Below are 15,212 nucleotides of genomic sequence, written 5' to 3'. Positions count from 1 at the left end.
GAGTTGTTGTTGTTGTTCGAATGTATACACAATATAACTGCCATGTTTCATTTTCCGTGTAAAAAATGTTAAAGAAAATCATTCAATCATTCATGTCAAGGAAAAAAGAAAGAACTCTCGCATGGAATTCCCCAACCGAGTTATCTCTTCCTCGTCGTTTCCTTTCTTTCGTCCTTTCTCAATTAACCGACTAAAGAATGTCTGTTTGGGTGTTTATCAACTCCAAAAAAAATGGCTCCCAATCAGATCAGGAATCCTCAAGCTTCAAAAAAACCAAAACTTTCTCCACAACAACAAGAAGAAGCCTCTACAACAACTTCTACCACATCTACAGCTGTTGCTGATGCTACTACTACAACTAATGTGGAAGAAATATTTGAATTAAAATATGGGGAAGGCATTACATTCCGAAATGAACATTCTCTCCTCCGATTGACCGTTCAACGAGGATGCATCAATATATTTGGAACCGAATTCAAAGAGGGTGAAATCGTTGAATTTAAGCATTCTGAAAAACCATTTCAAGTGATTGGACTCAATACTCATGGAGATTCTCAGATTTGTGGGATTCAAATTCAACATTCTTCAAAAGATACCATTTCCATTCTCAATGATCCATCCTACATTACGTTCCATCAAGGATTGATCGAAATGTTTGAAAATATTTCAAAACAAAATGACCATGTCAGGTTACTGGTGGTAGGACCCACAGACTCAGGAAAATCCACGATTTGTAAAATTCTCTTTAATCATGCCATGTTTTCGAGCAGTCTTCGAAGAATTTGTTTTTTCTCGGATATTGATGTTGGTCAGAATCAAGTTTCACTTCCAGGAACCATGGGATTGAGCGAGGCTGTGGTACCTTCAAGTGTTGGTGGCGGCAGTAGCAGTTCAGATGAAAATGTGAACATATACACCAAAGAACTTTCTGTCACACATCAAGCGCCACTCGAGTTAATTCCACACAAACATGTATTTTATTTTGGAGATATTTCACCCAAAAACACTATTTATTATAATTACATCTGCCAAAGAATCTACCAAAAATATGAGTCAATTTTAAAAGAAAATGAACAAGTCCATAATATTAACAAATCATTTTTGGTGATGAATACATGTGGATGGGTTGAAGGACAAGGCTATTCCATTCTATTGAATACTATCAAGTCGTGTAAAATTACGCATGTTCTTTCGATGGATGAACAAACATTTAGGTGTCTTCAGAAAGATACTGCTGGCAGTGGAGTTGAAATTATTTATAAACAAAAAAGCAGCCAAGTGAAAAAGAGAAATAGTAATTTCAGGAAGGAAACAAGAAACAATTCCATCATGTCCTATTTTTCGAAACCTCTAAACACCTTAACACTATCTCTTGAAGATGATATTCATTTGTGTATGATTGATTACAAGTCTCAAACAAGTGCTGTAAGTAATATGGATCGTTTTTATCATGAAGAGAATCAACACCATATATCAAGAGAGCTTTAAATGTTTCAGAAAAATCCCTTCATAGAATTTGTGCTGTTTCAACAGCCAATTCCATTGATCAAGTGTTAAATCAAGAAGTGTTTTGCTTTGTCGTTCTCGAACAATTTAACGCAGAGAAGAAAACTATTAAGCTTTTATTGCCAGCATCAAAAGACAAGAAAGAAATAGAGAAATTGCCAAAGCCTTTGTTCCTTCTTAGTGGTTCAGTCATGTTTAAGTAATTGTTTCAAGATCATACATTACGATTTTTTTTCAATTCGGCCAAGAAATCATCTCTATCACCTTTTTCCTTAAAAATCAATAAAAGTTTAACTTTGTCTGGGATGTCTCTGTCGGATTCCAATTTTTCTAGTCTTGCCTTATCGATCTCTAATGACACATATCTATCTTTCGAAATATAGAGTTCTTTAGTATCTTCAGAAATAGGGATATTTAGCCAAAAACCATCTTTCTTCAGAACAACATGTTTTTTCTTGTTAGTTCTATCATTTTCTTCCTCAATCACTAAAACTCCCTTGCCCAGATTTCTACAGGTATGATTAGATTTTTCATGAAAGTTATAAATTTCTGATTGTATGAATAATTTCACATCCTCAAAAGCAGCCACTCGTTTATGTTCATGCCGCTGTTTTTCAATTAAATATGTTGGACAATCGATGACGATGAACATCCAAAGGAAAATCCTGATGATGAGAGTGCTTGTGAGTTTGTGGAGTTGCCTGCGAACGAAAACTTTCCCTTAGACGAATCTGTTCTTGGTTGTTTGGCTTGCAATGATGAAGTAGATGGTAAAGATGTTTTTTCAATGCTCTTGTTTGACGAAGTCAGTTGGGTTTGTTGTTGTGACTTGATTTGGTTTATCCTGTCATCCAACATCTTCAAGGTCGTGGGAATTGCTAATATAAAAGGGGCTAACACTTGTCTTTCATGGGTTAGTTGTTGCAATTCTTTTTGGATATCGGGAGAAATTGTGCCAGCGGTGTTTGTGAATGGTTTTCCACTCATATAATTCCATCTGCATTCTTCGAAAGACATGTTTTTGAAAGCCTCCATTTTGCTTAAAGAATGATAAATAAATCGTTCTGAGAAGTCACTTCCTTCCGTAGTAGCCTTAAAGGTGGGATAAGTAGACTGAGCATTTTCTTTTGATTGAGTTGTTATTGTGGCTGTTGATCCAACCAAATTCGTTATATTTGTTACAGCAGCACTTGTTGTTGTTAGATCTTTGTTGCTTGTAGCAGAAAGCAATCCAGAATCAGAGGAGTCATTTACACTGGTTTCATTGCTATTGCTGTTCATTCTTCCGAATGTGAATGGAGAGTTGGTTGATGCAGTTCCAAATGAAAAAACATTTCTATTATTGGTGGTTTTTTCGTTGTTTGAAGATTTGTTTTGATCAATTAAAACCATGGCGAAAGTGATGAGTCTTCAAACGACGTGTTGTTGTGCTATTTTTTTATTTCAGATTTAATCACTAAAATTAATGTTGTAAGTGCTAATTATTTTAAATAATTAAGCAAACAAGTGCTTGTCTCATGAAAGGCTTTGAGGAACCCAGTATAATATGAATGACGGAATTTGTCGGAGGATTCCCCAATCTGGAAACTTATTAAAAAAATGTCGCTCTCATTCGCCACTAGCATGCTGGACCAACTCTCGGGTTTCTTCACGCAGGAAGAAAACATGCAATGGTTATTCAAGACTGCCAACAGAGCCCCACTCCTTGTCATTTTGCCAATGCTTGTGTTACCAGGTACAAGAATTACTCACTTTATCCTCCATTCGAAAGTTGTTTTGATCTCACTCTCCATTCTTTATAGTGTGTTACTCTTTACTTTGATGGCTGCTCCTTCCTCAACACTTCCTAAAATTGATTTCCTTTCGTTTGACTCAGTCGCCAATGGTTTTCAACACAAACCATTTGTGTTAGTAGGTTGGGTGCATTATCTGGTGACTGATCCTCTTGTAGCTACTTTAATTTATTATGATGCAATTTCAAGGGGAATTCCACATGTTTTTACTTCGATTTGCATCTTATTTGCATTCATGTTATGTCCTTTTGGTTTAGCTCTGTATATATTTGGTAGATTGCTTCTTTGTCGTGTTTGGTTTGAATGGTTTATTTCACCCATCCCTGTTTCTCACTCTCTTTTGGAAATTTGGTTTGGAAGTGCTGACTTTTGGAGAAACATGTTTTGTATTTCATCAGTGCCACAAAAAACTGCAACTAAAATCGAATAATATTGTTTCTAATAAATCTCGTTGGTGCCATTAAAAGGGATATGTGCCCAGCCAGATTGCATCACTAATATTTAGCCTCTTCATCATTCTCCAGTCAGATTCTCAATATGCAAGTAATTTCTCTTAGGATCTCAAACCTCTTTCAACCTTACAGCTTTCCTTTGCCTCATTCATATTTTAAAGCTTTTTGTTCTTCCGTAATGCTCGAAACGCTTCCACATTTGCAAATGGTTTCTTTGTCAAAGGGTCAATATATTTCGCAGGTAATCCTGTGATGGCACATTTCAATTGTTTTTCCTCCTTCGGAATATCAAATCTTGCTAGTTCTGCTTCAGACATTTTTTGATTAATTTCTTTTGGAATTTCCATATTGACAAATGTGATATATTGTTTTCCTTCTGTTGAATAATATACAATCCTAGGTTCGTCAGGGTCAACAGTCTTTGTTTTTGTTTCTCGAGCTTTTTTACGAATGTCTTCTTCAATTTGTACTAATTTTGCAAGACTATTCTTATTGTACTCTGCTGTGATCTTAGCCTCCTCCAATAACTCCTCCTGTGTTGGCATCACATACACTTTCTTTGGAGTCTTCTTTGGTGTTTTTTGTTGTGTTTGTTTCAGCTTTTCCTCAATGGCTTCCGTTGCCTTTTTTGTGGATGCTCTCGCAGATCGTTTGGTTTCAACAGTGGAAGCATCAATCACAGGTTTAGACTTTGGTGTCTTGGGGTTTGGGGTACTTGACTTTGGCTTTTTTGGTTTTGATGCTGTGTCTTTGTAAACATTCTTTCTCTTTTTTGTCTCTCTTTCTTCTTTTGCCAACTTTTTCTCTAGTTGTTTTGCTCTTTCCTCTTCTTCTTCTTCATCAGATGAAAATTCGTCAATATCGGAATCTTCAATGTCTGCTTGTTCCTCCATCAATTCCTCCGTAGCTTCAAATCCTTGATCCTCCTCTTCCTCTGCAAACATTTCCATCTTCCAAAACTCATCATCCACTTGTTTATCGATACCTTCGAGGTCTGTCAATCTCTTTCCACGCGTACTTCTTTGGGGAAGCACTTTTCGTTCTGGTGGTTGTTGTTCGTTTTCACTCATTTTTTTGTGTGGTTCGTCCGTCGAGATTCGAGAACCATGATGTCACAGCAGCAAATTAATTTTCAGCAAGCAAAGCACAACAGCAGTTGCAGCTGTCATTGAGTATGTTTACTTCCAAGTTAGATCATGTTTCTATGTTACAATAGGTAAAAGAATTACTCATCGTTGGATGAGTTTGTCAAGTGTTGTTTGAAACTAAAGTTAAGCACAGTCATACTTAGACTGTCAACAAAAGTGTTATCATGAGCATCATATCTGTTGAGGATATATTGCAGTGACCCCTTTTGTTCAGGTGGAATTGCTTCTTCAGAAGTTGATGACAGTTCATGGTAATTTGTTGGCATGGAAGGCCATTTAGCTTTTGTATCCTTTGATCCTTCGAACTCTGAAACAAGCTCATAATAACGTCGCTTGAGGGTACTAAGGGATACATTCAGCTTTTTTGCAGCCACACTTTGTGGAAGAGTCATGAACCTTATTAATTCATTAAGGGGAATATCAATCTTATTTCTCTTAGTTTTTCTCTGTTTTCGAATTGAGTTGTTAGAAGAAGAGCTGGAGTATACACTCCTCTTTTCATGTTCGTTGGAACTGGTATATCCTGACTTCTTTTCTGGTTGTTCTTCCTTTTTTGGAAATATTGGCAACATTGGTGTTTGTTCATTCGAGTTAGTCAAATTTCTATGCGTGTGAATAAGTAAATATCCTTTGAAACAATTAGTTTTTAAAGCAATGACTTACCTAGTAGGAGGAGGGAATACAGGGAATGATTTCAAAAATACGTGTGGACTGAACCACAAATTCTTATTTACAGGAGAGGAGGAATTAGATGGTGGTACATTGGTTAAAGATGGACTGTTGGAAGGTAGTGTTGGAGAATTCAATGTGGAAGGTGCTGTTGTTGGAGAGATTACAGCAGGTTTCTCTTGAGAAAGAGCTGGTTGTAGCAACTTTTGGATATCATTCAGTGTATTGATGTCTTTCTGGTGGTTATTTTGAATAGTGCTTGGGAACACAGGCAACAACATCGAGGCTTGATTGCTACAGTTACGAATATCGCTTTGAGTGGTAGCAATAACTGCTAAATTCTTCATCATGATGACAGTATTCTTCAATTCCGAGAGTGCTCCAACTTGCCGATAGCCTTCAACGAAAAGAGTGTGTGAGAGGTGTGTGGTGTTTTTCTTTCGATTTTGATCGCAGGTTATGGATTTATTGCCAGAAGAACTGCCCGAGCAGTGCTGGGTATCATCAAAAAAATTCCCCAAAGACGCGAATAAAGCGAAAAAACATGTTGGAATTTCCTTGGCTGAACCCGGATAAATATGTGTTTCTTTCCTAATGAGCAATTTCGCGCTTTGTAACGGTGTGCACCAGGAAAATATTTGTAAACTCGAATTCCATTCAGAATTTTCTGAGGTTTGTCTTTCAAAATCCCGTTCTTCTTGAGAGATATGGTCACACTAAGAAGGCGGAGAATTGAGAAACAGAGGCCAGCAGACGATACAATGATTTCTTATTCAATTCAGTCTCAGTTGTGTCCAATTCCCCTTGCTCGTTAAAACACCCATAAAACTTGTACTGCCTTGACAAGTCTTTACCATTTCTCAACTTTTCACTACCAAACATTCGACATCTGTAAACGAACAAATTACGAAAATTATGAAATCAATGATGAACAAAGATCATTAAATTTTCCCTACCTTGGATATTTAGCACAGGTTGTATCAACAATATCTGTCACATGCCAATTCTGAGCCTTATTTGGATATTGCGTACAGTGATTCTGTTCCAAATACTCAATTAATTTTGACAAATACAAGGAAAATTCCTCATTGTTTTGAACTCGAATACCAGAGAAATAAAGTCTGAATCCTGATTTGTATTTGCAATCTGGGGTCGTTGTATCAGATGCATAAGGTCCATTGCAATAAGTAATGCAGCACGAAAAATCAGATTTGTTTCTTGACGAGAAAAACTCCATTGTGAATTGCATGAGATATTTCAACCATGGTGATTTTGATAAATTAAAAGCTGTATTTTCTTTCAATTTAAAATCCAAATCGAGATATAACTTGAAATTGTTGAAGGGTCTAATTTCCTCCATGTAGAATGTTTGTTTTTTTGTGATGGCTTCAGACCATACTTTGATGTATTCTTCAAATGTTTTTTGTGATTGAATTCCAGAAATGTGATAACATGCACCTCGTTGTGAAATGTGTGTCGGATTTTTGAACAATAAATTCTGATCTCCGACCACTGAATGGTCGAACAGCCACTCTTCTAACACATCGGATGGAGTGTATGACAATTCTTGGACTTTTTTGGCTAGTTTAACATTGTCTGAGAGAGATGGAACAAATCTTGAGGTATTTCTTGTAGTATTGACTCCCGATGATGATGCTTGCTTGTTCATAAGACAAGTATTTTTATTCTTACATGCTGTTCATTTGCATCATTGCAAACAAGACAACACCCATCGCACATCATTACACGAAACTCATTCACACAAAAAATGTCAGACTACAGCCAAGCTCAACAAACCATCGCGTAGGTAGATGTGAGAAGGTTCCTCCCTCTCAGAGACTAACAATAACAACAAATTTTCATTATTCACTATATTTTGTTTTTTGATCATTTCTCTCACTCGTCCGATCACCACCTGACTGTCCCGACTATTGAATTATTAAATTTGATGATTTTTTGATCATCTCACATGTGATTGGATCATTTAATGATTGATAACGGATCATCAGAGACGGAAATTATGGTAAATTCGTTGCAGCACTTGACCGATTACGAAACATCAATGCAACCGATGAATATGGAAACACACTATTACATTGGGCTGCTGCTTACAAGAGGCTTGAGATGGTCAAAGAATTAATTGAAAAGAAAAAGATTGACATTACCATTAAAAACAAGACACAAAAGACTGCTTTTGATTTGGTGGTAGATGCTTCGGCTACAGACATGAGCTTCTTTGAAGTAAAACAATATCTGAAGACTAAATATCAGTAAATAAAGCGATCGTGGTTGAAAAGGCAAGCTAAGCACAACCACAATATTTCCACAAAATTCCATCAAAAGCTCGCCTCAAAAAAAATGAAACGAAAAATCACAGCCCCATCCTCTACAACATCATCTTCACAACAAGCGGAAGTCAAGAATGCAAGTTTAGAAGCTCTCAACAAGAAAATGAAATATAGCCTGATGAGTGAAAACAGGCCTGTGTTTGTGAGTTCAATGAATGAAGAAAAAGAAGAAGCGGTTCCGATATCATCGGAAGCTTCAGCAACAGAGGAATCACAAATATCCATTGATTCGATTGGTTCTATTGAGCCATTAAGATCCATCATCGTTGAAGAAGAAGATTTTATATCAGTGAAAGAGGTCCAACCTTTTTTATCTTCGGAGCTCAATCAAGGAGACGAAGAAATAGATCACACAAATACCAAACCAGTAATTCAAACAAAGTTAAATATTATAGAGAAAGCCATAGATTTTTATGGGCTTCCCCGAATATGTGGTGAATTATTTCGCGAAATCAAAGGTGTAAATAAGTTATACGAGTGGCAAGAAAAATTGTTAGGACTTGAAGAATTGAAATCTGGAAGAAATTTAGTATATTCGTTGCCGACGAGTGGAGGCAAAACACTAATTGCAGAAATTTTGATGATTCGGAATTGTCAACTTTTCAAAAAGAAATCCTTGCTGGTTCTTCCATATGTTTCCATTTGTGAAGAAAAATGTGCAAGTTTGGAATTATTTAGTGACCACTTAAATTTCTTTGTTGAGGGCTATTTTGGATCCAAGGGAGCTATTCCTGTTGAACCTGGAAATCAATTAATAATATCTACGATAGAAAAAGCAAACCTTATAATTGACTCTCTTGTTAAAGAGAACAGAATTCATGAGCTTGGATGTGTGGTTATTGATGAGTTGCACATGCTAGGGGAGGGCGATCGAGGTCAATTATTAGAACATTTGATCACCAAAATTTTGTACATACAAAGAGAAAAGAAGCATGTAGAAATTATGATTGATGATACACCAATTTTTGAGTCACCTGTTGAGAAATATTCAACAAAGATTGAAAAAGTTACCATTCAAATTATTGGGATGTCTGCAACAATTCCCAATCTGGAAAGTATTGCTAATTGGATGGATGCTACTTTGTATACATCAGATTACAGACCGGTTCCTCTAGTAGAATACTATACCATTGGAGACACTGTTTTTGACAAACAAGGAAGCAAAATAAGAAATCTAAATTCAATACCGTTTGAGGTTGGAAAAGGAAAGGCAGATCCTGATTTTATAGCATCATTGTGCTGTGAAATTATACCTGCAAATAGTGTTCTAATATTTTGCCCCACAAAGCAATCCTGTGAAGATTGTGTGAAACATTTATCACAAACACTTCCAATTACCAAAGACGATCAAGAAGAAAAAGAAAAATTAATTTCTGATCTCAAACTTATTGGAAATGACGACCATAATCTTTTGAACGGAATTAAGTATGGAGTTGCATATCATCATAGCTCCCTAACCACTGAAGAAAGAGCTTTAATCGAAAATGCATATAGAAATCATGTGATTAGTGTGATTTGTTGCACAAGCACTCTTGCAGCTGGCATTAACTTACCTGCTGCAAGAGTTATTTTCAACACACCCTACATTGGTTACAAACAATTTTTATCCAAAGCTAAATATCTCCAAATGGCTGGTAGAGCTGGTCGTGCTGGGATTGATTCGTTCGGAGAAAGCTATCTCGGTAAGTGTAGTATTGTATTCACACGACTCCTTGTCTGATAACATTTGAATAGTTCTTCAAAAACAATACAAAACTCAAATTGATGGTGGTAAGTATAAGATTCAACGGTTGTGAGTGAGATCATTGATTCATCGTATCCAGGATTGGAGTTAATTTCTAAACCACTAGAAAATATAAACAGCTGTATCCATGTGGAAGACATTGATTCTCTAAGTAGAGTGTGTCTTGAGATTGTGTCTAGCGGCCTCACTTCATCTATGGAGGAAATTGACAAGTTTGTAACTCATACTTTTTGCACTTTTCAAAATCCTGATATCAAACAAAAATTAATTGAAAAGTTTCGTTTTGTAATATCTCAACTTGCTGAAAACAAATTAATTAGCATGTCAACAGAGTCATCCTCTGGTTTTGAAATGACCTCGTTTGGTCTCGGAGCATCTAGGAGCGCACTCACTCTAAGACAATCTCTAGAACTTTTTGACCATTTAAAGAACGCAATGGATGAAGGCATCATCTTGAGTGATGAATTGCACTTGTTATACCTCATTGGAGTTCCCATTGATGGCAATGGTTTATTGGAGCCAAACTATGTCAAGTTCTTCAATTACATTGAACAAAAGGCTACAAGTATTGAAAAAAAGATTTTTCAAAGATGCAAAATTCCAGAACAAGCCATCGTAACAAAAGCTATGAACAAGTTCTCAAAGATTAGCGATTCAGATAATGCCTTAGTGAAACGAATGTATAATGCATTTATATTGAGAGATATCATTAATGAAATCAACCCTTTTTTGGAGTATTGCGAAATTAGAGGTAGAGGAAGTCTTCAACAATTAATGTCTCAATCTACCATATTTTGTTCCATGGCTCAACAATTTTGTGAAAAATTGGAATATTGGCATTTATCAAAAATTGCAAAGAAGTTTACGAAACGAATTCAATACGGAGTGAAACAAGATTTGATCGATTTGGTTCAACTCGAAGGAGTGAGAAGACCTGAGATTGCCAGAATTCTCAAGAGGTGTAATTTGACCCTGGAGCAGCTTTCTCACTTTCTTTCTGAATCAGAAAACGAAGAAATACCTCTTTCCTTAATGGATGAAGAGAATGCCACACACATCATGACAAGTCGCAAATTTCTCGAACATTTAAAATCCTTTCCTCACTCTTCTCAAGAGGAACTCTCGTTCATTGACCGTTACTTTACTCAGGAGAAGATTATGATGATCATATTCAGTGCAAAACGTGAACTCTCCAGAAAGGCCTTCTACTTGCGAACGAAATCAGAGCTCTTGGAACATTAAGGAACAAGAAGGGTGAGACAAATTATATGGGCGCCAGTCAAAATGACTGCATGACAAATGGTAGGTTTTTCTTCCGTGTGTTTATTCACAATTCGAACATAATGAAGTGCGGTAATTGTGGCGACTCATGCTCAAAGATTCACAAGGTTCAGTGCAAGACTGGATGTGTTTTATCAGTTTGTCATGTTGGTAGGAGAAGGAATCCTTAAAGATTTGTTGATTAACAAGAATTTTGAATAACTCATCAAAGTGAACGAACAGTATGACCTGCAAGATAAATCACTCTCGTCATCCATCAGCAAACACCACAGCCAACGGCTAACTTTCGGAAGTAAACGTTGGTTACAACGTTCGTGTGAAATGAGCGGGAACCCGATGTTTCCAAAATGGATGGTCATATTACAGAGAAAAGAGTGGTCTGCATATATTTTGTGCTTCGTGCATCATAACAGGTTCTTTGTTGTCAATCCTTTTTAAATGGTAATAAAGATGTTGTTGTCATGTTGTTTCATTCGTTTCTATTTGATTTTGTTTATTCCTTCTCAATAAAACTATTTGATCAAAACACTGAACAGGAAGAAGACGATTCGGTCTAACCCAAAATCACCTCCAAACAATCCTGCTTTCATTAGTATTGTTCCGTTGTTTATGTCATTGTCTTCCAAGCTGAACGACTCACAAATTGTTGTTGAATCACAATCGTTTACCAACAACCCAGAAAAAAACAAAGCATGCAACACACTGGGAGAAATTCATTGAGCTCGTCATCTAGCCAATTTTCTGTGGACGCATCCTCCGTGTCGTCATCACCCAGCAATAACAACACCACTACAGGAGGATCTACAAACAACCATTCATCAACAATTCCGTCCTCTTTTCATTCCTCATTGACCGAAGGATCATCGGCAATTCCATACAGCACAAGCACTCATTTGCCCGGAATTAATTCTCACTCTTGTCGTCATCATCCTCTCAACTCTTCATCAATGACTCCTACTGCTGCCACTCTGATATCTTCTTCACCATCCTCATCAGCTCAAGGAAAGGAGATGAACACTTCGAGTACCACTACCAATACTACTAACACAAGCAATCCTTCCTCTTTCCAGCATCAACATTCACCAGCAACATCTTCTGCTCCTTTGTTGAATCATCATCACCACCACCACAACAACAATTCGTCCAACAATACTACCACTACGACCACTCATCATCCTCAAGAACAAGTTACCACCACGACCACAACTTCTCTCACTACCACCAAGCAACAAGCACTGAAATCTAGCCTTTTAATGACGACCACGACAGCTGTGGTGCTGAACAATACCAACTCAGCTGCCATTAATACTTCTCTGACCACTTCAGTTTCAGCATCATCTTCTTCCACTGTAATCCCTTCAAGCACTCTGAAAGCATCACAACATTCACCTCGTCCAAGAACCATTAGCAATCCCCATGCTTACAGCTATCGGAACACCCACTATGGCAATCCATATTCTCCATCCAATAGTTTCATTAGTTGGTTTTCCTCCTTCTCTGGTAGCTCGGGCCATAATTCCTACCACAACAATTTCAATTCTCCAATTATGGGAACATCCAAGAAGGAATTTAAACAATCAATGCCCTCATTATGGACTTGTTTTATGAAGGCTAGGAATTATAGTATTGTTATCCTCCTAATATTATGTGTTGTTGCTTCCCTGCTTTTTGTTTTGAATTTACGTTCTAATGTGTTTTCCAAAATTCATAACACCATCAGGACGGGTGCTGATGATGCTCTGGAAACACTTGAAGAAGCCAACACAATCTATGATGCAAGTTACGATAGATACCGTATTCCATCGTCCAAGGACCAAGTAGAGCGACCCGATTGGGAAAACATTCAGAAAAACGATCCGAGAAGGCCGAGGATAGCTGGAAGAAAACAAGCTTCCGATTCGAAAAGAAGGAAGAAACAAGAGACGACCTCATCATCATCAACCACAAAACAACAACCCCAAATTGAAAAGCCAGCTCCAACAAGAATAGATGCTCCACAACAACCATTAGCCGAACAACCCAAGCTCGAACAAGAAAACAACAAGGCCACCAAAACCACCACAGTGCAACCAGAGATGGGACCAAAAGTTATTCAAAACATGGATGACAGCAGCAACAAACATCCAATACCTGTTAAGCCTGAACCAATTACCTATGTCAAACCACTCAGACCTGATGGAAATGATGTTCGTACGACTGTGGTTCCAAAACCTGCGGTGGAAAATGAAGAAAATCCAGATTTCAAAATTGATCATATTTATGTGATTAATTTGAAAATTAGAGAAGATAGAAAGTTAAAGTCAATCCGAAGACTCAACACTCTTGGTGGTATCTTTTCAAATTACAGCTTCTTTGAACCTGTCTATGGAGAGGCATTGTCCGACAAGGATATCTTTAACCATGTGTCAATAACAACTTATAAGGCCATTTCCGAAGGAAGAAGTCTTGATTATCAACTTGCCACAAAGGGCGCCGTTGGATGCTATCTAACACACACAAATATTTGGAAAGACATGATCGAGAAGGGTTACGAGAAAATTTTAATATTTGAGGACGATTTTGAAATAACTAGTCCTTATGACGAAATTATGACCTATTTCGCTCATTTACCAAAAGAGTTTGATGTAGCTTTCATGTATTTTAGTCTCTTCCCTGGAAGTGGGGAATTTGAAAGATATAATGATTATTGGATGACAACATCAGCAACTAGAGTCTATGGCGCGGCTAGTTATATCATAACTAGAAAGGCTGCCCTAAAGTTATTGGAAAAAGCATTCCCAATTGATTTACAACTAGACGCTTTTATTAACCATTATGTGACATTCACAGGTGGTTTAAGATTGTACTCGAATAAGCTTCTCTTTGGACACGAAATTATTGAATTATTCAACACCAATGTCCAAGATTATTGCTGGAAATGTTTCGCGAATATTTTGATGGACAACTTCCTTTCATTTGATTTAGTTATCAATGTATTCATTGTTGTGGCTGTGGTTGTTGTGATTTTAATTCTCTATGCCAAGTACTTTTCAAGAATACTTGCAAATAGAAAGAAGGGAAAGCCAGAACGACTTGCTGAATGGGCTCATAATGAATAACAAGGAAGAACATTTCCAAACCAATTCATGTACATTAACTCTTCACATTGATGATGTGGCTACCTTTCGCATTACTTGCTTTTATCAAATCTGACAATAAATAGATTGTATCGAATGTGTGTTTACTTTCCAATATGAATAAAAGGCTCAGAGTCAACAAAAAAATTCATGACTCTCAAAACAGTGATCGTTACAGGAGGACTCAATGGTAGGTTCATCATTTCTACAACACATTGTTAGTCTCATCGAATTCGCAGGAATTGGTTTAGTAATTTCGCAAACTTTGATTTCCAAACAATTCCGTGTCGTCGTGGCTGATATTGCCATACCACCCACAACATCCGAACAAAACAATGAATCTGCAACACCTTTCATCAATCCATTCGAAAAATTTGATCCATCCATGTACCTTCTAATTCATTGCGATGTTTCCAAAGAAGATGATGTGAAAAATCTAATTGAAAAAACAATTGAAAAATTCTCTCATTTGGATGCAATTGTTAACAATGCAGCGGTTTCACACCCTCACTACCATGCCAAAGATATTACTGGGCTCTCTTTGGAAGAGTGGAACAGAGTTGTAGGGATCAATTTAACAAGCATCTTTCTTACCACCAAATATGGCGTTCCTTACTTGAAGCAGTCTCAAGGATGTATTGTTAACATTTCATCAACTCGAGCTTTGCAAAGTGAAGCAAACACTGAAATTTATAGTGCAACAAAGGGAGGAGTGCTTTCCTTGACACATTCATTAGCCATTAGTCTTGGACCTGAAATTAATGTGAACTGCATTTCTCCTGGATGGTAAGTTTATGATAAGCTCAACCATTCAAATCATAATTTCTTTCCTTAATTATTGTTAATAATTAGGATTGATGTTCAGTCACATCAAGTCGGAAAAGAGAGGCAATATGAATTAAGAGAAGGTGATCACAAACAGCATCCTGTAGGAAGAGTTGGAAAGGTAAGTTTATTATTATGGAACACTGTCACAGTTCATGATTGGCAATCAAATTCTTAGCCAGAAGATGTTGCAAAATTGTGCTTATTTCTGATTGAGGATGGTTGCCAAGACGGAAGCGGATTCATCACAGGACAAAACTTTGTGATCGACGGTGGGATGACAAAGAAAATGATTTACAATGGAGAGCCATGGTGGAAAGAGGAGTAACA

General features: G+C 37.0%; 10 protein-coding genes across 10 annotated transcripts; 6 read left to right on the top strand and 4 right to left on the bottom strand.

Moving 5' to 3' along the window:
- Positions 1–231: 231 nt before the first annotated feature.
- Positions 232–1,709, top strand: FDP41_012898 (uncharacterized protein; the record flags this gene model as incomplete). The annotated part of the gene is made up of 2 exons (XM_044703467.1): positions 232–1,425; positions 1,479–1,709. The coding sequence occupies 2 exons, from the start codon at positions 232–234 to the stop codon at positions 1,707–1,709; spliced, it is 1,425 nt and encodes a 474-aa protein (XP_044565823.1).
- Positions 1,710–2,124: 415 nt separating this feature from the next.
- On the bottom strand, positions 2,125–2,898 carry FDP41_012897 (uncharacterized protein; the record flags this gene model as incomplete). The annotated part of the gene is made up of 1 exon (XM_044703466.1): positions 2,125–2,898. The coding sequence occupies one exon, from the start codon at positions 2,896–2,898 to the stop codon at positions 2,125–2,127; it is 774 nt and encodes a 257-aa protein (XP_044565822.1).
- Positions 2,899–3,105: 207 nt separating this feature from the next.
- On the top strand, positions 3,106–3,729 carry FDP41_012896 (uncharacterized protein; the record flags this gene model as incomplete). Its single annotated transcript, XM_044703465.1, has 1 exon — positions 3,106–3,729. The coding sequence occupies one exon, from the start codon at positions 3,106–3,108 to the stop codon at positions 3,727–3,729; it is 624 nt and encodes a 207-aa protein (XP_044565821.1).
- Positions 3,730–3,906: 177 nt separating this feature from the next.
- Positions 3,907–4,821, bottom strand: FDP41_012895 (uncharacterized protein; the record flags this gene model as incomplete). The annotated part of the gene is made up of 1 exon (XM_044703464.1): positions 3,907–4,821. The coding sequence occupies one exon, from the start codon at positions 4,819–4,821 to the stop codon at positions 3,907–3,909; it is 915 nt and encodes a 304-aa protein (XP_044565820.1).
- Positions 4,822–4,976: 155 nt separating this feature from the next.
- FDP41_012894 (uncharacterized protein) lies at positions 4,977–5,918 on the bottom strand (the record flags this gene model as incomplete). Its single annotated transcript, XM_044703463.1, has 2 exons — positions 4,977–5,502; positions 5,563–5,918. The coding sequence occupies 2 exons, from the start codon at positions 5,916–5,918 to the stop codon at positions 4,977–4,979; spliced, it is 882 nt and encodes a 293-aa protein (XP_044565819.1).
- A 361-nt stretch (positions 5,919–6,279) lies between these two features.
- FDP41_012893 (uncharacterized protein) lies at positions 6,280–7,237 on the bottom strand (the record flags this gene model as incomplete). Its single annotated transcript, XM_044703462.1, has 2 exons — positions 6,280–6,457; positions 6,525–7,237. 2 exons carry the CDS (start codon positions 7,235–7,237, stop codon positions 6,280–6,282), a joined length of 891 nt encoding a protein of 296 aa, XP_044565818.1.
- A 99-nt stretch (positions 7,238–7,336) lies between these two features.
- FDP41_012892 (uncharacterized protein) lies at positions 7,337–7,842 on the top strand (the record flags this gene model as incomplete). The annotated part of the gene is made up of 2 exons (XM_044703461.1): positions 7,337–7,371; positions 7,578–7,842. The coding sequence occupies 2 exons, from the start codon at positions 7,337–7,339 to the stop codon at positions 7,840–7,842; spliced, it is 300 nt and encodes a 99-aa protein (XP_044565817.1).
- An 84-nt stretch (positions 7,843–7,926) lies between these two features.
- On the top strand, positions 7,927–10,902 carry FDP41_012891 (uncharacterized protein; the record flags this gene model as incomplete). Its single annotated transcript, XM_044703460.1, has 3 exons — positions 7,927–9,598; positions 9,651–9,686; positions 9,740–10,902. 3 exons carry the CDS (start codon positions 7,927–7,929, stop codon positions 10,900–10,902), a joined length of 2,871 nt encoding a protein of 956 aa, XP_044565816.1.
- A 731-nt stretch (positions 10,903–11,633) lies between these two features.
- On the top strand, positions 11,634–14,039 carry FDP41_012890 (uncharacterized protein; the record flags this gene model as incomplete). Its single annotated transcript, XM_044703459.1, has 1 exon — positions 11,634–14,039. The coding sequence occupies one exon, from the start codon at positions 11,634–11,636 to the stop codon at positions 14,037–14,039; it is 2,406 nt and encodes an 801-aa protein (XP_044565815.1).
- A 168-nt stretch (positions 14,040–14,207) lies between these two features.
- On the top strand, positions 14,208–15,210 carry FDP41_012889 (uncharacterized protein; the record flags this gene model as incomplete). The annotated part of the gene is made up of 4 exons (XM_044703457.1): positions 14,208–14,247; positions 14,297–14,843; positions 14,910–15,003; positions 15,061–15,210. The coding sequence occupies 4 exons, from the start codon at positions 14,208–14,210 to the stop codon at positions 15,208–15,210; spliced, it is 831 nt and encodes a 276-aa protein (XP_044565814.1).
- Between the last annotated feature and the right edge of the window lie 2 nt (positions 15,211–15,212).

The sequence above is a fragment of the Naegleria fowleri genome, assembly GCF_008403515.1.
Source record: "Naegleria fowleri strain ATCC 30894 chromosome Unknown tig16, whole genome shotgun sequence".
Classification (NCBI taxonomy): domain Eukaryota; phylum Heterolobosea; class Eutetramitea; order Acrasida; family Naegleriidae; genus Naegleria; species Naegleria fowleri.
This window is presented reverse-complemented; position numbering and strand designations above follow the sequence as displayed.